Below are 15,127 nucleotides of genomic sequence, written 5' to 3'. Positions count from 1 at the left end.
TTGAACTTTTTATTTTATTTTTGTATTTAAATAAAAACGGCGCACGCCACATCTTTTTCACTGCAGTACTGCCTGTGTGTTTTGGTTCCTGAATCTGGCCTGACGTCACCACACGCCATTCCTGTCACAGAGCTAGAGTGAGCACTACTATCAGGCATTACCTAACTGGAAGAACTGTAATACCAGTGTGTTGTATTTGTTTTAAAACTTTAATTTAAAGTTATTTTTCTTGTTAAAATTTAATTAAAAATTAAAAACAGATTACAAAAAAATTACATTATACTGCGGTATGACGATAACCGTGGTATATTTGATGGTTGCCATTGCGTCAAAATTTGATACCATGACATCCCACGGAACTCATAAGTGGTTCCCTGAAAGGTGAACCGGAGTTACTACCTGTGTGGGTTTTATGGGAATGTGGAAATTGACATCCTTTAAGTCCACCGTGAACTAATCACCTGGCCTGATTGACTGCAACCTCTGTTGCATTGCCAACATTTTGAACATCCTGCTTCGGCACTAGGAAGCAAGTACCTTTTGTTTTTGCACAGGGTGGAGGAACCTATTATGGCCTCCGCAGCGAGCAGCCACGGGCTGGTTCTGAACATCACCTCTGGCAATGGCCGCAGGTTTACATACACAGGGTTTGACATTAACTGGGCCAGTTAAGAGCACATTTTGGCTGGTAGTTATGAAGCACCACAGGCCCGACTGGTCCGGTTACATTTAACTAGTGTGTGTGTGTGTGTGTGTGTGTGTGTGTGTGTGTGTGTGCGTCTAATTACATATATATATATATATATATATATATATATATACACATACATACATACACATACACACACACACTGAGTGTACAAAACATTATGAACACCTGCTCTTTCCATGAAATAGACTGATGAGGTGAATCTAGGTGAAATCTATGATCCCTTATTGATGTAACCTGTTAAATCCACTTCAATTAGTGTAGATGAAGGGGAGACAGGTTAAAGAAGGATTTTTAAGCCTCGACACAACTGAGACATGGACTGTGTATGTGTGCCATTCAGAGGGTAAATGGGCAAGACAAGATTTAAGTGCCTTTGAATAGGGCATGGTAGTAGGTGCCAGGCGTGCCGGTTTGAGTGTGTCAGGAACTGCAACGCTGCTGGGTTTTTCACGCTCAACAGTTTCCCGTGTGTATCAAGGACGGTCCACCACCCAAAGGACATCCAGCCAACGGCAGGCCAGTGGTCAAAAAAGGCTCATTGATGAAAGAGGTCAAAGGAGGCTGACACGAATTGTGCAGAGCAACAGACGGGCTACAGTTAGTCAACTGACAGTCCAGTACAACGTTGGTGCCGAAAGACCCAGAGAAGAATGCACAACTCGTCGTACCTTGACACGAATGGGGTATGGCAGCCGACGACCTAACAAAGTTCCACTTCTTTCAGCAAAACACAAGAAATCGCGGTTGCAGTGGGCTAAGGAACGAAAAGACTGGAGGATTGGAAAAACATTGCCTGGTCTAATGAATCCCGGTTCCTGCTGTTTCACGCTGATGGGAGGACTAGGGTATGGAGAAAACCACATGAGTACATGCATCCATCATGCCACGTGTCAACATTGTAGGCTGGTGGTGGTAGTGTGATGGTGTGGATGATGAAAAAATATATAAATATATTGGGCCAGACAAAATTGCATCCGGGCCAGTAAAAACACTACCTAACTAGTTAAAAAATCTAAGCGTAGAGCCATGATACTGCAGGTGGTTGCTTGGGAAGGCGGCCAACCAGCTCCTTAGTAGATTCCCGTGGGCATTGAGAGCGCTGCACACCGAGTCCACTGTGGTATCAAGCAACCGACAGCGGTGCTTTGTGTTCGTCAGGCATGTGTGGCTGGGAAAGCGGCTCCTAGCGCAGCCAGGTTTCTAACTACAGGCTGTCCTTTAAGCCTGGACACATACAGTGGCGAGAAAGTTTGTGAACCCCAGTGATAATTATGGAGATTCCCCACAGTTTTACCATGATAGCCTTCTTGAATCAAAACCAGTCTTTTCTTAAATATTCAATAGGGTTTATATTAACCAATTCCATGTCTTTTGAAACAAAACGATGTATGAATTAGACAAACAATTTAGTAATTAAGATTCAGGGTATGTGAAAAAGTAAGTGAACTTCTGGTTTTATCAGCTCAATTAAGGCGATAATTAGAATCAGGTGTTTAAATAATTAGGTAGCTCTTCAGGGGTAAGTATAGGAGGCCCCACCCTATATAAAGATTAGAAACTTTGTGAGTTTGGTCTTCACCATACAGGTGTGTGAAAACACGTCATTCCACGATCAAAAGAAATCTCTGAGGACCTCGGAAAAACAGTTATTGATGCTCATCAGTCTAGAAAGGGTTACAAAACAATTTCTAATGATTTGGGGCTCCACCAGTCCACTGGTCAGACAGATAGTCTACAAATGGAGAAAGTTCAAGACCACAGGGTCACTTTGGTCAGGAGTGGTTGTCCTACCAAAATCTCTCCAAGAGCTTTTAATTAACGGTACGTTACCACAGGGTACGTAACCACAAGGTACGTTCTGTCTGACAACGTCCTCAGGACGGGAACACCAGCTGTTGTTCACCCACCCCCTCAGCGCTTGGGGCCCCAAGAGGACAGGCGGTTCAGGTGACGCTGAATGCTCCCGCAGTAATTCAGTGAGAACAGTTCCTTGGTGGGAAACAGCTGCCCAGAGCCTTTCCATCTGCTACGAACGACGACTCTTCCTGTTTCCACAGGAGAGGGGAAGTAGAGGCAGAGCTTGAGGAGGATGAGGAAGACCAAGAGGACGGCTCCTTGCCTGGGCTACTTTCCTGGGTGCGTTGCTCGCTTTCCCTTGGCACAGAGATATGGAAGAATGGTTCACAGTAAGTGCAGGTGCCACTAGCAAAACCACTCAAGTCAGTACCACACATGAGACGGAGGGAAGCCTGCTTGTTATAATGGACTAACAGCCTTTGCAATGGTGTTGCTTAAAGCTGTCACCAAAATGGCATCAAGATAATGTAGTTGAATTGCAAGCAACAACAACAACAACCGAAGCAAATATCTCAGTCCTACGCAGTGCTGCTGAGCCCAGCTGCTGCTCCTGCTGCATGTGTTCTGAGCACCACGTTGCAGACAGGTGTGTATGCAGTATCTACAAAAAACACAACACACACACAAAGTGAAAATACTTTCTCAACAAATAACAGTAATTAACAATTGCATAAATAATACAAAACGTCTCGTATGGTGCTAACATGCAAAAACAACAAATAAAATAAGCTCCGGCCAGAGCTAGGCAGCCTGGGGGGAGGGCACAAAGTCAGTCGACTGATGTTGCTGGATCCCTGGGAAGGAGCGACTCCAGCCACTGGCTTCACACAGGGCACAAGGCAGCAACGGGCCATACCATGCAACAGGCGGTAGTGCACACAATAAAAACTATTACCAGCGATTAGTTTAAGTATCCCATACAATTTGTGTAAAAACACAATAAATTCAAAATATATGCTGACAGAAGCAACAATATCCTTATGAACAAGGCTCTCGGATCAGGTCAGTCTTGAAAAGAAAAATGTCGCCGAGATCTGTGAGCGCAGTCCTTTTGTGCCCTTGAGGCGGGGCTTTGACTATGCCACAGGCTCGCTCAGCAGCTTTGGTATACAATTTTCAGGTTTCGGTCTTTAGGAGGTAAATACCCTTAGTTTATGTCAATGAGTTATTAGACAGTGAAAGTTACAATTGCAATGGTAACTGTTCTAGGAGTTAGTTCAGTGACACAACGTTTTAAAGTTTAAACTGTTCACTCAGTTGTGCCACTGAACTAACTCCTAGAACAGTTACCATTGCAAATGTAACTTTCACTGTCTAATAACTCATTGACATAAACTAAGTTGAGTAAGCCCCCCACAACACGCAACACAGAAGAATGAAGGAAAACAAATGGATAAATAAATACTCAATGCTATGATGCCTAAAAGTTTAAATAGAAAGGAGTAATAGATTGTTACATCTTAACTATTTAGTAAATTACATCACAAACACATTCATAGATTTAAATAGAAATAGGTGAGTATAGTTACCATTGCATCAAAAGCCTAAACGTACTTCCACTGTTTGTTTTCAAACACACTACCCCTTGACAAATATAAACATACCGAAAAGTTGGGAAGTTGGCTCTTTTGAGCGAAAAACAAGTTGAACAGGTTAAGACTGAACAAATGAGAATGTTTTGTCAAAGTGCTGGGAAAATAATATGTTAAATTTACCTCTCCTCCTTTGCCTCCTGGAATGAACTCCTCTGCTGCTAGATCAGCAACAGAGTCCATGGCTGGCTGCAGGTCTCCAACAGCAGCGCCGAGGATATCTGCAACAACCACGCTTGTAGCTTTGTCCATCACCACCGCACGTGCGTTCTCTTGCAGGTGCTGGAGGACGGGAGGGGATATGGCCTCTAGCAGCTCGTGCTGCCGTGTATGCACATCCTTCTTACTGAAAGCAGTAGAGAGCACAATTATAAAAAGCAAAAGATATACTGAAGCAGGTTTTGGAATGCTGTCGCAAACTAGGCAGAAAATGCTGTGACTGGATGCTAACTGGTGTCAATGTGACAATATTGAACACCAAATACAAATTAAACTCCACAGACTCAGAGATTAACAACCACTGCTGGTGGTTACTAACTGTTAGTTTCATCCATATAAACCACATATTCCACTTTACTTTTAACTTGTGGAAGGATTTCTAGCTATCTGGTCATGAGATTCAAAAATCCAGGAATGAATTTAAACAAACCATTTAAAATGAGTACCGGTATTTACAGCAATCAAAATGTACCAGGGCTCTGTTTGCATTTGACGACAGCAAAATTAAAACTGCTGTTCGTAAGCCTCCCACAGTACTTATGTCAGAATTATGCTGCTGTCTTTATTGTCTGGACATCAAACCACAGTTAAGGACTTTCCATCACAAATGAAAAAATATTACATATTTTAATAGCAGAAATAATACAAAGTACTGTTTCAGCTATAGTTTATGCCACCGCAATTAAGATACTATATATGCATTTGTTTATTTTAGGAGGACAAGTCTTGGTGACAGACTGAACGTGTATTACACACACTAGGTGCAATATGAAGATCAAGGCCAAACGAGGACCATTAATTGAAAGTTTTCATTCGTTCTCATTTTAAAATCAGTCAACATAACAGCAAAAACACTATTAAATGGTTTAACAAAACACATAACTTGTCCAATTTATATTTTATGAGAAAGCAATTTACCAGAATAAAACATAGTTGACTCAGGCAGGGGCGAAATTACAGGCATTATTGCTAAGGGAGTATTTTTAACATTAGGTAGATGGATTACATTTACAATTAGTCATGCTTAAAATTCAAAGGACAAGCACAGCACAGAGTCACAATAAAGATTCAAGAGTGCAGTTAACTTATTTAATGACTGGTGAAATACAGAGCTGCTGCAGTATGTCCACATTTTGTCAGGTTTATTTATATATATATATATATATATATATATATATATATATATATATATATATATATATATATATATATATACTATATATATATACACACATATACACATACATACACACACACACACGAATACGGCAGGGAGGGGGTTAAAATCCTTCCCTGCCTAAAAACTTGAGAATGTATATAAGTGTTAATTGTTTAATTATTAGTTATCACCTGCACCTGCTGGGTATTGTAAATTAGAGCCAGGTGCAGGGTATTTAAAGAGAGCAGTCAGTCTGTTCAGGGCTGTAGTGTGAAGAGCCCATTTGAGTGTTGCAACCGTCAAAAGGTACTGTGTGAAAACCTTTGTGTGTTTGGTTTTGTCAGTGTTAAAAACAGGTAAACAGCTTAGCTGTCCTGTATTATAGTTCGGTTCTAGTTCTGGTCACCTCGCTATAAAAAAGATATTGCTGCTCTAGAAAGAGTGCAAAGAAGAGCGACCAGAATTATTCCAGGCTTAAAAGGCATGTCATATGCAGACAAGCTAAAAGAATTAAATCTGTTCAGTCTTGAACAAAGAAGACTACGCGGCGACCTAATTCAAGCATTCAAAATTCTAAAAGGTATTGACAGTGTCGACCCAAGGGACTTTTTCACCTGAAAAAAGAAACAAGGACCAGGGGTCACAAATGGAGATTAGACAAAGGGGCATTCAGAACAGAAAATAGGAGGCACTTTTTTACACAGAGAATTGTGAGGGTCTGGAATCAACTCCCCAGTAATGTTGTTGAAGCTGACACCCTGGGGTCCTTCAAGAAGCTGCTTGATGAGATTCTGGGATCAATAAGCTACTAACAACCAAACGAGCAAGATGGGCCGAATGGCTTCCTCTCGCTTGTAAACTTTCTTATGTTCTTTTGTTCCTGTGTGTTCAGTTAGTGCGTGAAGAAGAGCTAGGTGTTTGTATTTTTTATTTTGTGTAAATATTAAAAATAGCGCGCAAGCGCTGCTTAAAAACTTCCATTTCCGTGTCCTGGGTCCTGGTTTAAAGGGGCAACGAACCGTGTGAGTTGAGTTCTTTTACTATATATATATATATATATATATATATATATATATATATATATATATATATATATATATATATATATATATATAAAATAGACAATATACTTAATGTTACTGCACATATAAACAGCCTTCTCATTTCCAGCCAGTGGTCAGCTAAATTGCTGTCTAATTTGCCAGATGAGCCACCTGAAATTATTTCAAAAAGAAAAAAAAAAAAAGTCCAGTGAATAGTATTCAAAATGTTTATTTTATTTTCTTCCAGTAAAATAGCGGCAATTTCCAATGTATTATGTATGTAAGTACACTGAAACATTCTTTCTCTGAGGGCATTTCGTTTCCAGAATTGTTTCCATGGTGATGGACCAATCAGTTTCAAACTCACAAGCGATGTTAAGAACATAAGAAAGTTTACAAACGAGAGGAGGCCATTCGGCCCATCTTGCTCGTTTGGTTGTTAGTAGCTTATTGATCCCAAAATCTCATCAAGCAGCTTCTTGAAGGATCCCAGGGTGTCAGCTTCAACAACATTACTGCGGAGTTGATTCCAGACCCTCACAATTCTCTGTGTAAAAAAGTGTCTCCTATTTTCTGTTCTGAATGCCCCTTTTTCTAAACTCCATTTGTGACCCCTGGTCCTTGTTTCTTTTTTCAGGCTGAAAAAGTCCCTTGGGTCGACACTGTCAATACCTTTTAGAATTTTGAATGCTTGAATTAGGTCGCCACGTAGTCTTCTTTCTTCAAGACTGAACGGATTCAATTCTTTTAGCCTGTCTGCATATGACATGCCTTTTAAGCCCGGAATAATTCTGGTCGCTCTTCTTTGCACTCTTTCTAGAGCAGCAATATCTTTTTTATAGCGAGGTGACCAGAACTGAACACAATATTCAAGATGAGGTCTTACTAGTGCATTGTACAGTTTTAACATTACTTCCCTTGATTTAAATTCAACACTTTTCACAATGTATCCGAACATCTTGTTAGCCTTTTTTATAGCTTCCCCACATTGTCTAGATGAAGACATTTCTGAGTCAACAAAAACTCCTAGGTCTTTTTCATAGATTCCTTCTCCAATTTCAATATCTCCCATATGATATTTATAATGTACATTTTTATTTCCTGCGTGCAGTACCTTACACTTTTCTCTATTAAATGTCATTTGCCATGTGTCTGCCCAGTTCTGAATCTTGTCTAGATCATTTTGAATGACCTTTGCTGCTGCAACAGTGTTTGCCACTCCTCCTACTTTTGTGTCGTCTGCAAATTTAACAAGTTTGCTTACTATACCAGAATCTAAATCATTAATGTAGATTAGGAATAGCAGAGGACCTAATACTGATCCCTGTGGTACACCGCTGGTTACCACACTCCATTCTGAGGTTTTTCCTCTAATCAGTACTTTCTGTTTTCTACATGTTAACCACTCCCTAATCCATGTACATGTGTTTCCTTGAATCCCAACTGCGTTCAGTTTGAGAATTAATCTTTTGTGCGGGACTTTGTCAAAAGCTTTCTGGAAATCTAAATAAACCATGTCATATGCTTTGCAATTATCCATTATCGATGTTGCATCCTCAAAAAAATCAAGCAAGTTAGTTAGGCACGATCTCCCTTTCCTAAAACCATGTTGACTGTCTCCCAGTACCCTGTTACCATATAGGTAATTTTCCATTATTATAGTTTCCATACGTTTGCATATAATAGAAGTCAGGCTTACTGGTCTGTAGTTACCTGGTTCAGTTTTGTTTCCCTTTTTGTGGATCGGTATTACGTTTGCAATTTTCCAGTCTGTCGGTACCACCCCTGTGTCAAGAGACTGCTGCATGATCTTGGTTAGCGGTTTGTAAATTACTTCTTTCATTTCTTTGAGTACTACTGGGAGGATCTCATCCGGCCCAGGGGATTTGTTTATTTTAAGAGCTCCTAGTCCCTTTAACACTTCTGCCTCAGTTATGCTAAAGTTATTTAAAACTGGATAGGAACTGGATGACATGTGGGGCATGTTGTCAGTATCTTCCTTTGTAAAAACTTGTGAAAAGTAATCATTTAACATATTTGCTATTTTTTTTTCTTCCTCTACGATTTTGCCATTTGTATCTCTTAAACATTTAATCTCCTCTTTGAATGTTCTCTTGCTGTTGTAATATTGGAAAAACATTTTGGAATTGGTTTTAGCTCCCTTAGCAATGTTCATTTCTATTTCTCTCTTGGCCTTTCTAACTTCCTTTTTGACTTGCGTTTGCAGTTCTGTGTACTCTTTCTGCGTACTTTCTTTTTGGTCCTTTTTTAATGCTCTGTAAAGTGCCTTTTTTCTGAATATTTTTTTTTAATTGATCTATTAAACCATTTTGGCAATTTAGTTTTACATTTAGATTTGTCTACTTTAGGGATATAATTGTTTTGCGCCTCTATACTACATTTTTGAAGAACAACCATCCTTCTTCTGTGGGTGTTTTCTCTATTTTACTCCAATCTACTTCTGTTAGTCTCTGTTTCATACCTTCATAGTTTGCTTTTCTAAAATTGTAAACCTTAGCTTTAGTCATTTCTTTTGGGGATTTAAAAAACACTTCAAATGAGACCATGTTGTGGTCTGAGTTTGCCAGTGGTTCTCTGACCTCTGTTTTAGTTATTCTATCTTCGTTATTTGAAAAGACTAAATCAAGGCATGCCTCCCCTCTAGTGGGTGCCTTCACAAATTGTGTTAGGAAGCAGTCATTTGTCATTTCCACCATTTCTATTTCATCCTTCGCGCTACCCACCGGGTTTTCCCATTTTATTTGGGGGAAGTTGAAATCCCCCATTAGTATGGCTTCTCCTTTGCTACACACATTTCTAATGTCATTGTATAACAGATTATTGTGCTCACCGTCTGAATCTGGCGGTCTATAGCATGCTCCTATTATTATGCCTTTTGAATTTTTGTCTGTTATTCTGACCCATATTGATTCGGTTTTACTTTCTTTGTCCAGGTTTAACACCTGGGCTTCAAGACTGTTTCTTATGTATAGCGCTACCCCTCCTCCTCTTCTGTCCTGCCTGTCTTTCCTATACAGTGTATACCCACAAATATTATATTCGTCCCCATCACTCTCAGACAACCACGTTTCTGTAACACCTATCACATCATAGTTACCTGTTAGTGCAGTAGCTTCAAGTTCTAGAATTTTGTTTCTGACAATTTTGTTGGTGATGAAGGCCGAACTGTACAATCATATACCCAAGTCAGTAACCGTACAGCAGAGTTATGAAATTGTATAACTGTTTTTTTTTGTTTGTTTTTTTTAAACAAACCTACGTTTTCTATGAAAGATCGTTTTTTTAACTTGAAGTGTACGAAATATAGTGAGTATAGCATTGTAAAATGTGTTATGCATTGGCTTAAGATTGATCTGAAACCTGGCATATACAATTAATTCAGGAAACGATATTCGCATTGCACAATTAATGAATATGACTGTTGATCATTTTATTTTTATGTGCATTGTTTTGCTGATTCTTTATAAATGCAAAGAAATCACTACATGAACTACAAGATGCACCAGTCAGAGCTTTTGCTGCATAATCACAAAATGCATCAGATAAAAGGTACACCCACACACACAAACAAACACGCACGTACAAACACGGGTAAACAACACATACTGTGATTATCTATCTATGTTTAAACAGGCACAGTACTATGGATGACTAAAGACAAAGGTTCTTTATTTTAGAAGACTAACTATCAATTCAGAAGTTGTTCAAATCAAATGGAAATTTATATTCAAGCTTATATACAGTACTGTCTACTGTGTGCAAAGCGCCTGTGTGTCCAGGCCTTTAGGGTGCTAAAAGGCATGGTGCAAACATAGATACGCAGTATAAAAAATGTACAGAATTAATGAATGGGTTAACTCTCTTTCAGTTTGAATCTTTTTACTCCTACGCACTCACCAGCTGTATAGTTGGCTCATCGATCTGAATGCCTCTTGTGGTGACACATTCTGGTTAAAATGAGCTACAACAGTATTACATCGAAAGTCTAAATAAAGTGTATACAATCTACGTAAATGTTTACCCTTGTCCAGGGTACTACATAAACGTTCATGTGATTTCTACAGCACGTAGTCGTACTTTAATTGAATACAAATTAAAGCTAGTAAGCCATGTATTGCAGTGTTTTGTGGCAGACTGCAACCACCCACTGAAAAGGGAAGCTGCTGCAGATTTAGTTTAGCTCATGAAGGAAGTGGTATGTCGGTCTGTATAACAAACCGTCTACATGAAGCAATTTTTATCTCCAATGTTGGCAAGACAGTAAGACAGCGAAAAAGATCAAAGGGGTTCCTGGTAAATAAGGACTTCATTGTACATGGCAAAATGATAAAAAAAATGAATCTTGTATTCAAATATTTCGGTAATGTTAAAGCACATAAACAGTATGCAGCACAGCAATATACTATTACAAACTGATAGCAGACAGTATAATACCAAGTAAACTCTCACAAAGAACCGTAATGTTAAAGATGCAGCGAGTAAGCAAACATCCACCCTTATTTAAACTGCTATTACATTGTTCCCAGTCACAATTTGTAAGGAATACATTGTTTAATATACACCAGTAAGTAAATAAAAAGTCAATATATTTTTATCATAAAAAAACAATAAACAACCATCCTCAAAGTAAAAAAGAAAATAATGTAACTGAAACATAAGCTTCATGGTCCCAATGCCTTTGAACAAACAATAAAAAAATAAATTAAAAAAAAAAAAAAAAACCAAAATAAACACGAGCTCCCCAAAAAGTAAATAGTTCGATCTCACCCGATCCATAGTGGCAAAGAAATGAAGTTATCCAGAAAACTCCAAGAACAATGAGATAAGTCCAGTTGATGAGGAATAATCCCAGCTGATATCTACAGTTCAATTCCAGTGTTCAGTCCCAATTGCCTTGTGTATAAGCACGTTTGCAGCAGCACTAGTTTGTTTTGCTAGTTTAACATTTTCTATAAAGTGCTTACAACAGTCGATTTAAAACATAACTTAAAACGCTATTTTTACTTCAACACTGACAAAAACAACAAACTCTAGACACTGCAAACCTAAAAGCACTTGGTTGTGAGCTTTTTCCATCAGTCTGCAATCGAACATGCTGCCAAACAAGGAAACAGGAAGCTCCTGTGAGAGACATGTAGCAGCCTTTTCAAGGCTGCTCTTAAGGGGAAATCACACCAAAACGTCATCCCTTACATACCACTATAAAACTAGACCTATTAAGTTTAATCTTTATAGTTTTTTTTTATTATTATTATTTCATTTGTACCTGGCCAGGTTTACTGTAATTCAGATGCTAGAGATACATATCTAGCACTTTGTGTGGCGAGAGACCAAATTCCCCACACTAAACCGTACATCTCGTCTTTCCTTTCCTTTAGAGAAATTGCAAAGAAAGCCAAGGTGTCAGTGAGTAGTTTCCTACACCATCAAAAGGCACTTGGAAACTGGAGGAAACTCTGACATGAAGAGGTCTGGCAGACCCAAAGCCACAACAGAATCAGAAGACAAGTTTCTGAGAGTCAACAGCTTGCGTAATATGCGGCTCACCGGACAACAGCTTCAAGCAAAGCTTAACACTGGTCGAAGTAAGCAAGTCTCAGTTTCAACTTCGAAGAGAAGACTTCGAGCCTCAGGTTTGACAGGTCGAGTTTCAGTAAGAAAGCCATTGTTAAGATGGCAAAATAAGAAAAAGAGGCTTGCCTGGGCCATGAAGCACCGCCAGTGGACTACTGAAGACTGGAAGAAGGTCTAATCTTCGGTTCATCACGCAGGGTTTTTGTACGCCGTCGAGTAGGTGAAAGGATGGTACCTCGGTGTGTGACACCAACTGTCAAACATGGAGGAGGAAGCGTGATGGTCTGGGGCTCTTTTGCTGGATCCAGAGTCGGCGACTTGCACAGAGCGAGTGGCACCCTGAACCAAAACGGCTACCACAGCATTTTGCAGTGCCATGCAATACCCTCTGGTATATGCCTAGTTGGTCTGGGGTTCCTCCTACAGCAAGATAATAACCCAAAACATACCTCCAGCCTATGTCAGAACTACCTTAGAAGAAAAGAACAAGACGGTAGGCTTCAAATCATGGAATGGCCAGCACAGTCTCCAGACTTAAACCCCATCGAGCTGGTTTGGGATGAACTGGACAGAAGGGTGAAAGCAAAGCAACCTACAAGTGCAACATATTTGTGGGAACTTCTGCACCAGTGTTGGGAAGAAATTTCTGAACAATATTTGATTTCCATTGTAGAAAGAATGCCAACAGTGTGTTCGGCTGTTATATCTGCAAAAGGTGGCTACTTTGAGTCAAAAATGTAGATTAAATTTTGCTAAACAAAACGATTCCATGATTTCTTTTTTATATCCAATTGTTTATTTGTTCTATGCTTTAATTTCAGAGTACACGGAGACATTAAACTGCATAAATTTCAATAAAAACTGGAAAAATGGAGGTGTTCTAAAACTTTTGACCGGTAGTGTATTAGGAATGGGACGAATACAGTGGTTTCCGAATAATTTTCCTTTAAGGTCTCACTGAACCAACACATTTCAGTTGAAAGCCAGTTAAATTTTTAAATCACAAAATTAGGTTGTGTTGTGTATAATCTCCAAAGTGCTTTCCATTAAGAACAGTGTCACCTGTTTAATTTGCAAACAGTTTTGCGTGGCCCATGCAGATCCACATTATAAACACATCAGCATAACAAAATCTTGCTAGCTTGTGAAACAAATGCAATAGTCCTGTACTTGTTGCATTGGAGTAAATCGCCCTTCTTAGGAAGTGGAATGAAGACTGATTGTGTCCACTCGTCCGGCCATATCCCAGTCTCCCATACCTTCACGCAGGTCTCATGCAGCTTGTCAACGTCATCTCCCCACCAAACCTGAACAGTTCGACGGTTATGCCATCTGGATCTGGCGCCTTTCCCTTAGCTGATTTTAGTACGGCACGCCTGATCTCTTCCTTCAGCGGAGATGGCTCTTTTTCTTGAACATCAATCTGAATGGTCCCCTCATCATCGTCGTATAGTTCCTTGCAATATTCCTTCCATCTTTGACTCACTTTCTCTGGTTCGACGAGTTTCTTGCCGGTGGTGTCTTTGATGGTTATAGTACTAGGCTGGAACGGTTTGGTGAGCTTCTTTGATGTTTGGAAGACAGGTCTGCTGTTGACTTTCTTTGCATTCTCTTCCATCTCGCTGCACAGTGTGTCCAACTCTGCTTGCTTGTCCTTTCGGAGCATCTTTTGCACTTTACTTTGAAGTTTTCTATATTCATCAGAGGACTTTGCTTTTGCTTCAAGCTTTTTTCTTATCAGGTCGAAAGTGTCGCTGAAGATCCAGTTCTTGTGCTTGCTGCAGTTCTTCTGTAAAGTCTCCTTAGCAGCATTCAATATGACGTCTTTCGGTTGCTGCCACAGTTCATCTGGAGTGTGTGGTTCATCGGCTCTTTCCAGTTCTTCAAACCTGTTGGTCACTTTGAGTTGATATTGCTGTTGGAAATGATCATTTCTGAGTTCTGCTTCTGAATCTGTATAGGCAACAGAGTGCTATTGTGAGAACAGCCAATCTCGAGTCAGCTTAGTTCCGAATCAAAAAAGGGGTCCGGCAAGGTCCAACCTCTCTCCATGTCTGTTCAACATCTTGGCAGAACAGGTGATGCGGAAAGCACTACAAGGTTTTATCGGAGAATTCAGGATTGGTGGGAAGACCATCAGTAATCTCCGGTACGCTGATGACATTGTATTATTAGCCACGTCACCAGAAGAACTACAAGTACTGCTGTACCGTGTAGAATCAGCTGCAAAGGAGTACAATATGCTAATCAACGCAGCAAAAACGAAAGTGATGACAAACACTGACGAAGTACTTGGGATCACAGTGGATGGCGGAAAGCTAGAGCCACAGGTGGATTCTTTCGTGTATTTAGGGAGCAGATTAACGAAGGATGCTGACTGTGCGGGTGAGGTGAAATCGAGGCTGGCAATGGGTTTGGCGGCGATGGCTAAATTGTCAAGAATGTGGAAAAAAAAAATCAATCAGCACTACCATCAAGCTGCGCTTGATAAAAACCTTGGTCTGGCCAGTAGTGACATATGGTTGTAAGGCTTGGACGATGAAAAAAGAAGAGAGAAGCATTCAGGCCTTCGAAAAAAAAAGCATCAGAAAGATGAAAATTTCATGGACGAAGTTGATGACCAATGAGCAAGTTTACAAGCTGGCTAGTACACAAAGTGAGCTGTTAAGCCACGTTAAATCTCGCAAGTTGAGATACTTCGGGCATCCGATAAGACAACCACACGACACAACTGAAGGCAGTGTGATGACAGGTCTTGTAGAAGGGGTCAGAGGGCACGGAAGACCAAGAATATGCTGGTTTGACAACATCAGGACGTGGACTGGATTGTCGGGAGCTAATGTGCTGCATGCCACGCGAGACAGAGGGAGTTGGACGGCTGACCCTTTCATGCAGCCAACCGTCACGAAGCGACGACGGCGAAATGACATAACATAACAAAAGTGTGTAA

General features: G+C 40.1%; 1 protein-coding gene across 1 annotated transcript in view; it reads right to left on the bottom strand.

The window, feature by feature from the left end:
* Positions 1–15,127, bottom strand: part of LOC121319538 (pumilio homolog 3-like) — a 97,734-nt gene that overhangs the window by 21,124 nt on the left and 61,483 nt on the right. Inside the window, exon 15 of the mRNA XM_041257066.1 lies at positions 4,285–4,507. Within this exon, the coding sequence (XP_041113000.1) occupies positions 4,285–4,507 (223 nt within the window). The remainder of the gene's footprint in view (positions 1–4,284; positions 4,508–15,127) is intronic.

The sequence above is a fragment of the Polyodon spathula genome, chromosome 1 (genome assembly GCF_017654505.1).
Source record: "Polyodon spathula isolate WHYD16114869_AA chromosome 1, ASM1765450v1, whole genome shotgun sequence".
Classification (NCBI taxonomy): domain Eukaryota; kingdom Metazoa; phylum Chordata; class Actinopteri; order Acipenseriformes; family Polyodontidae; genus Polyodon; species Polyodon spathula.
This window is presented reverse-complemented; position numbering and strand designations above follow the sequence as displayed.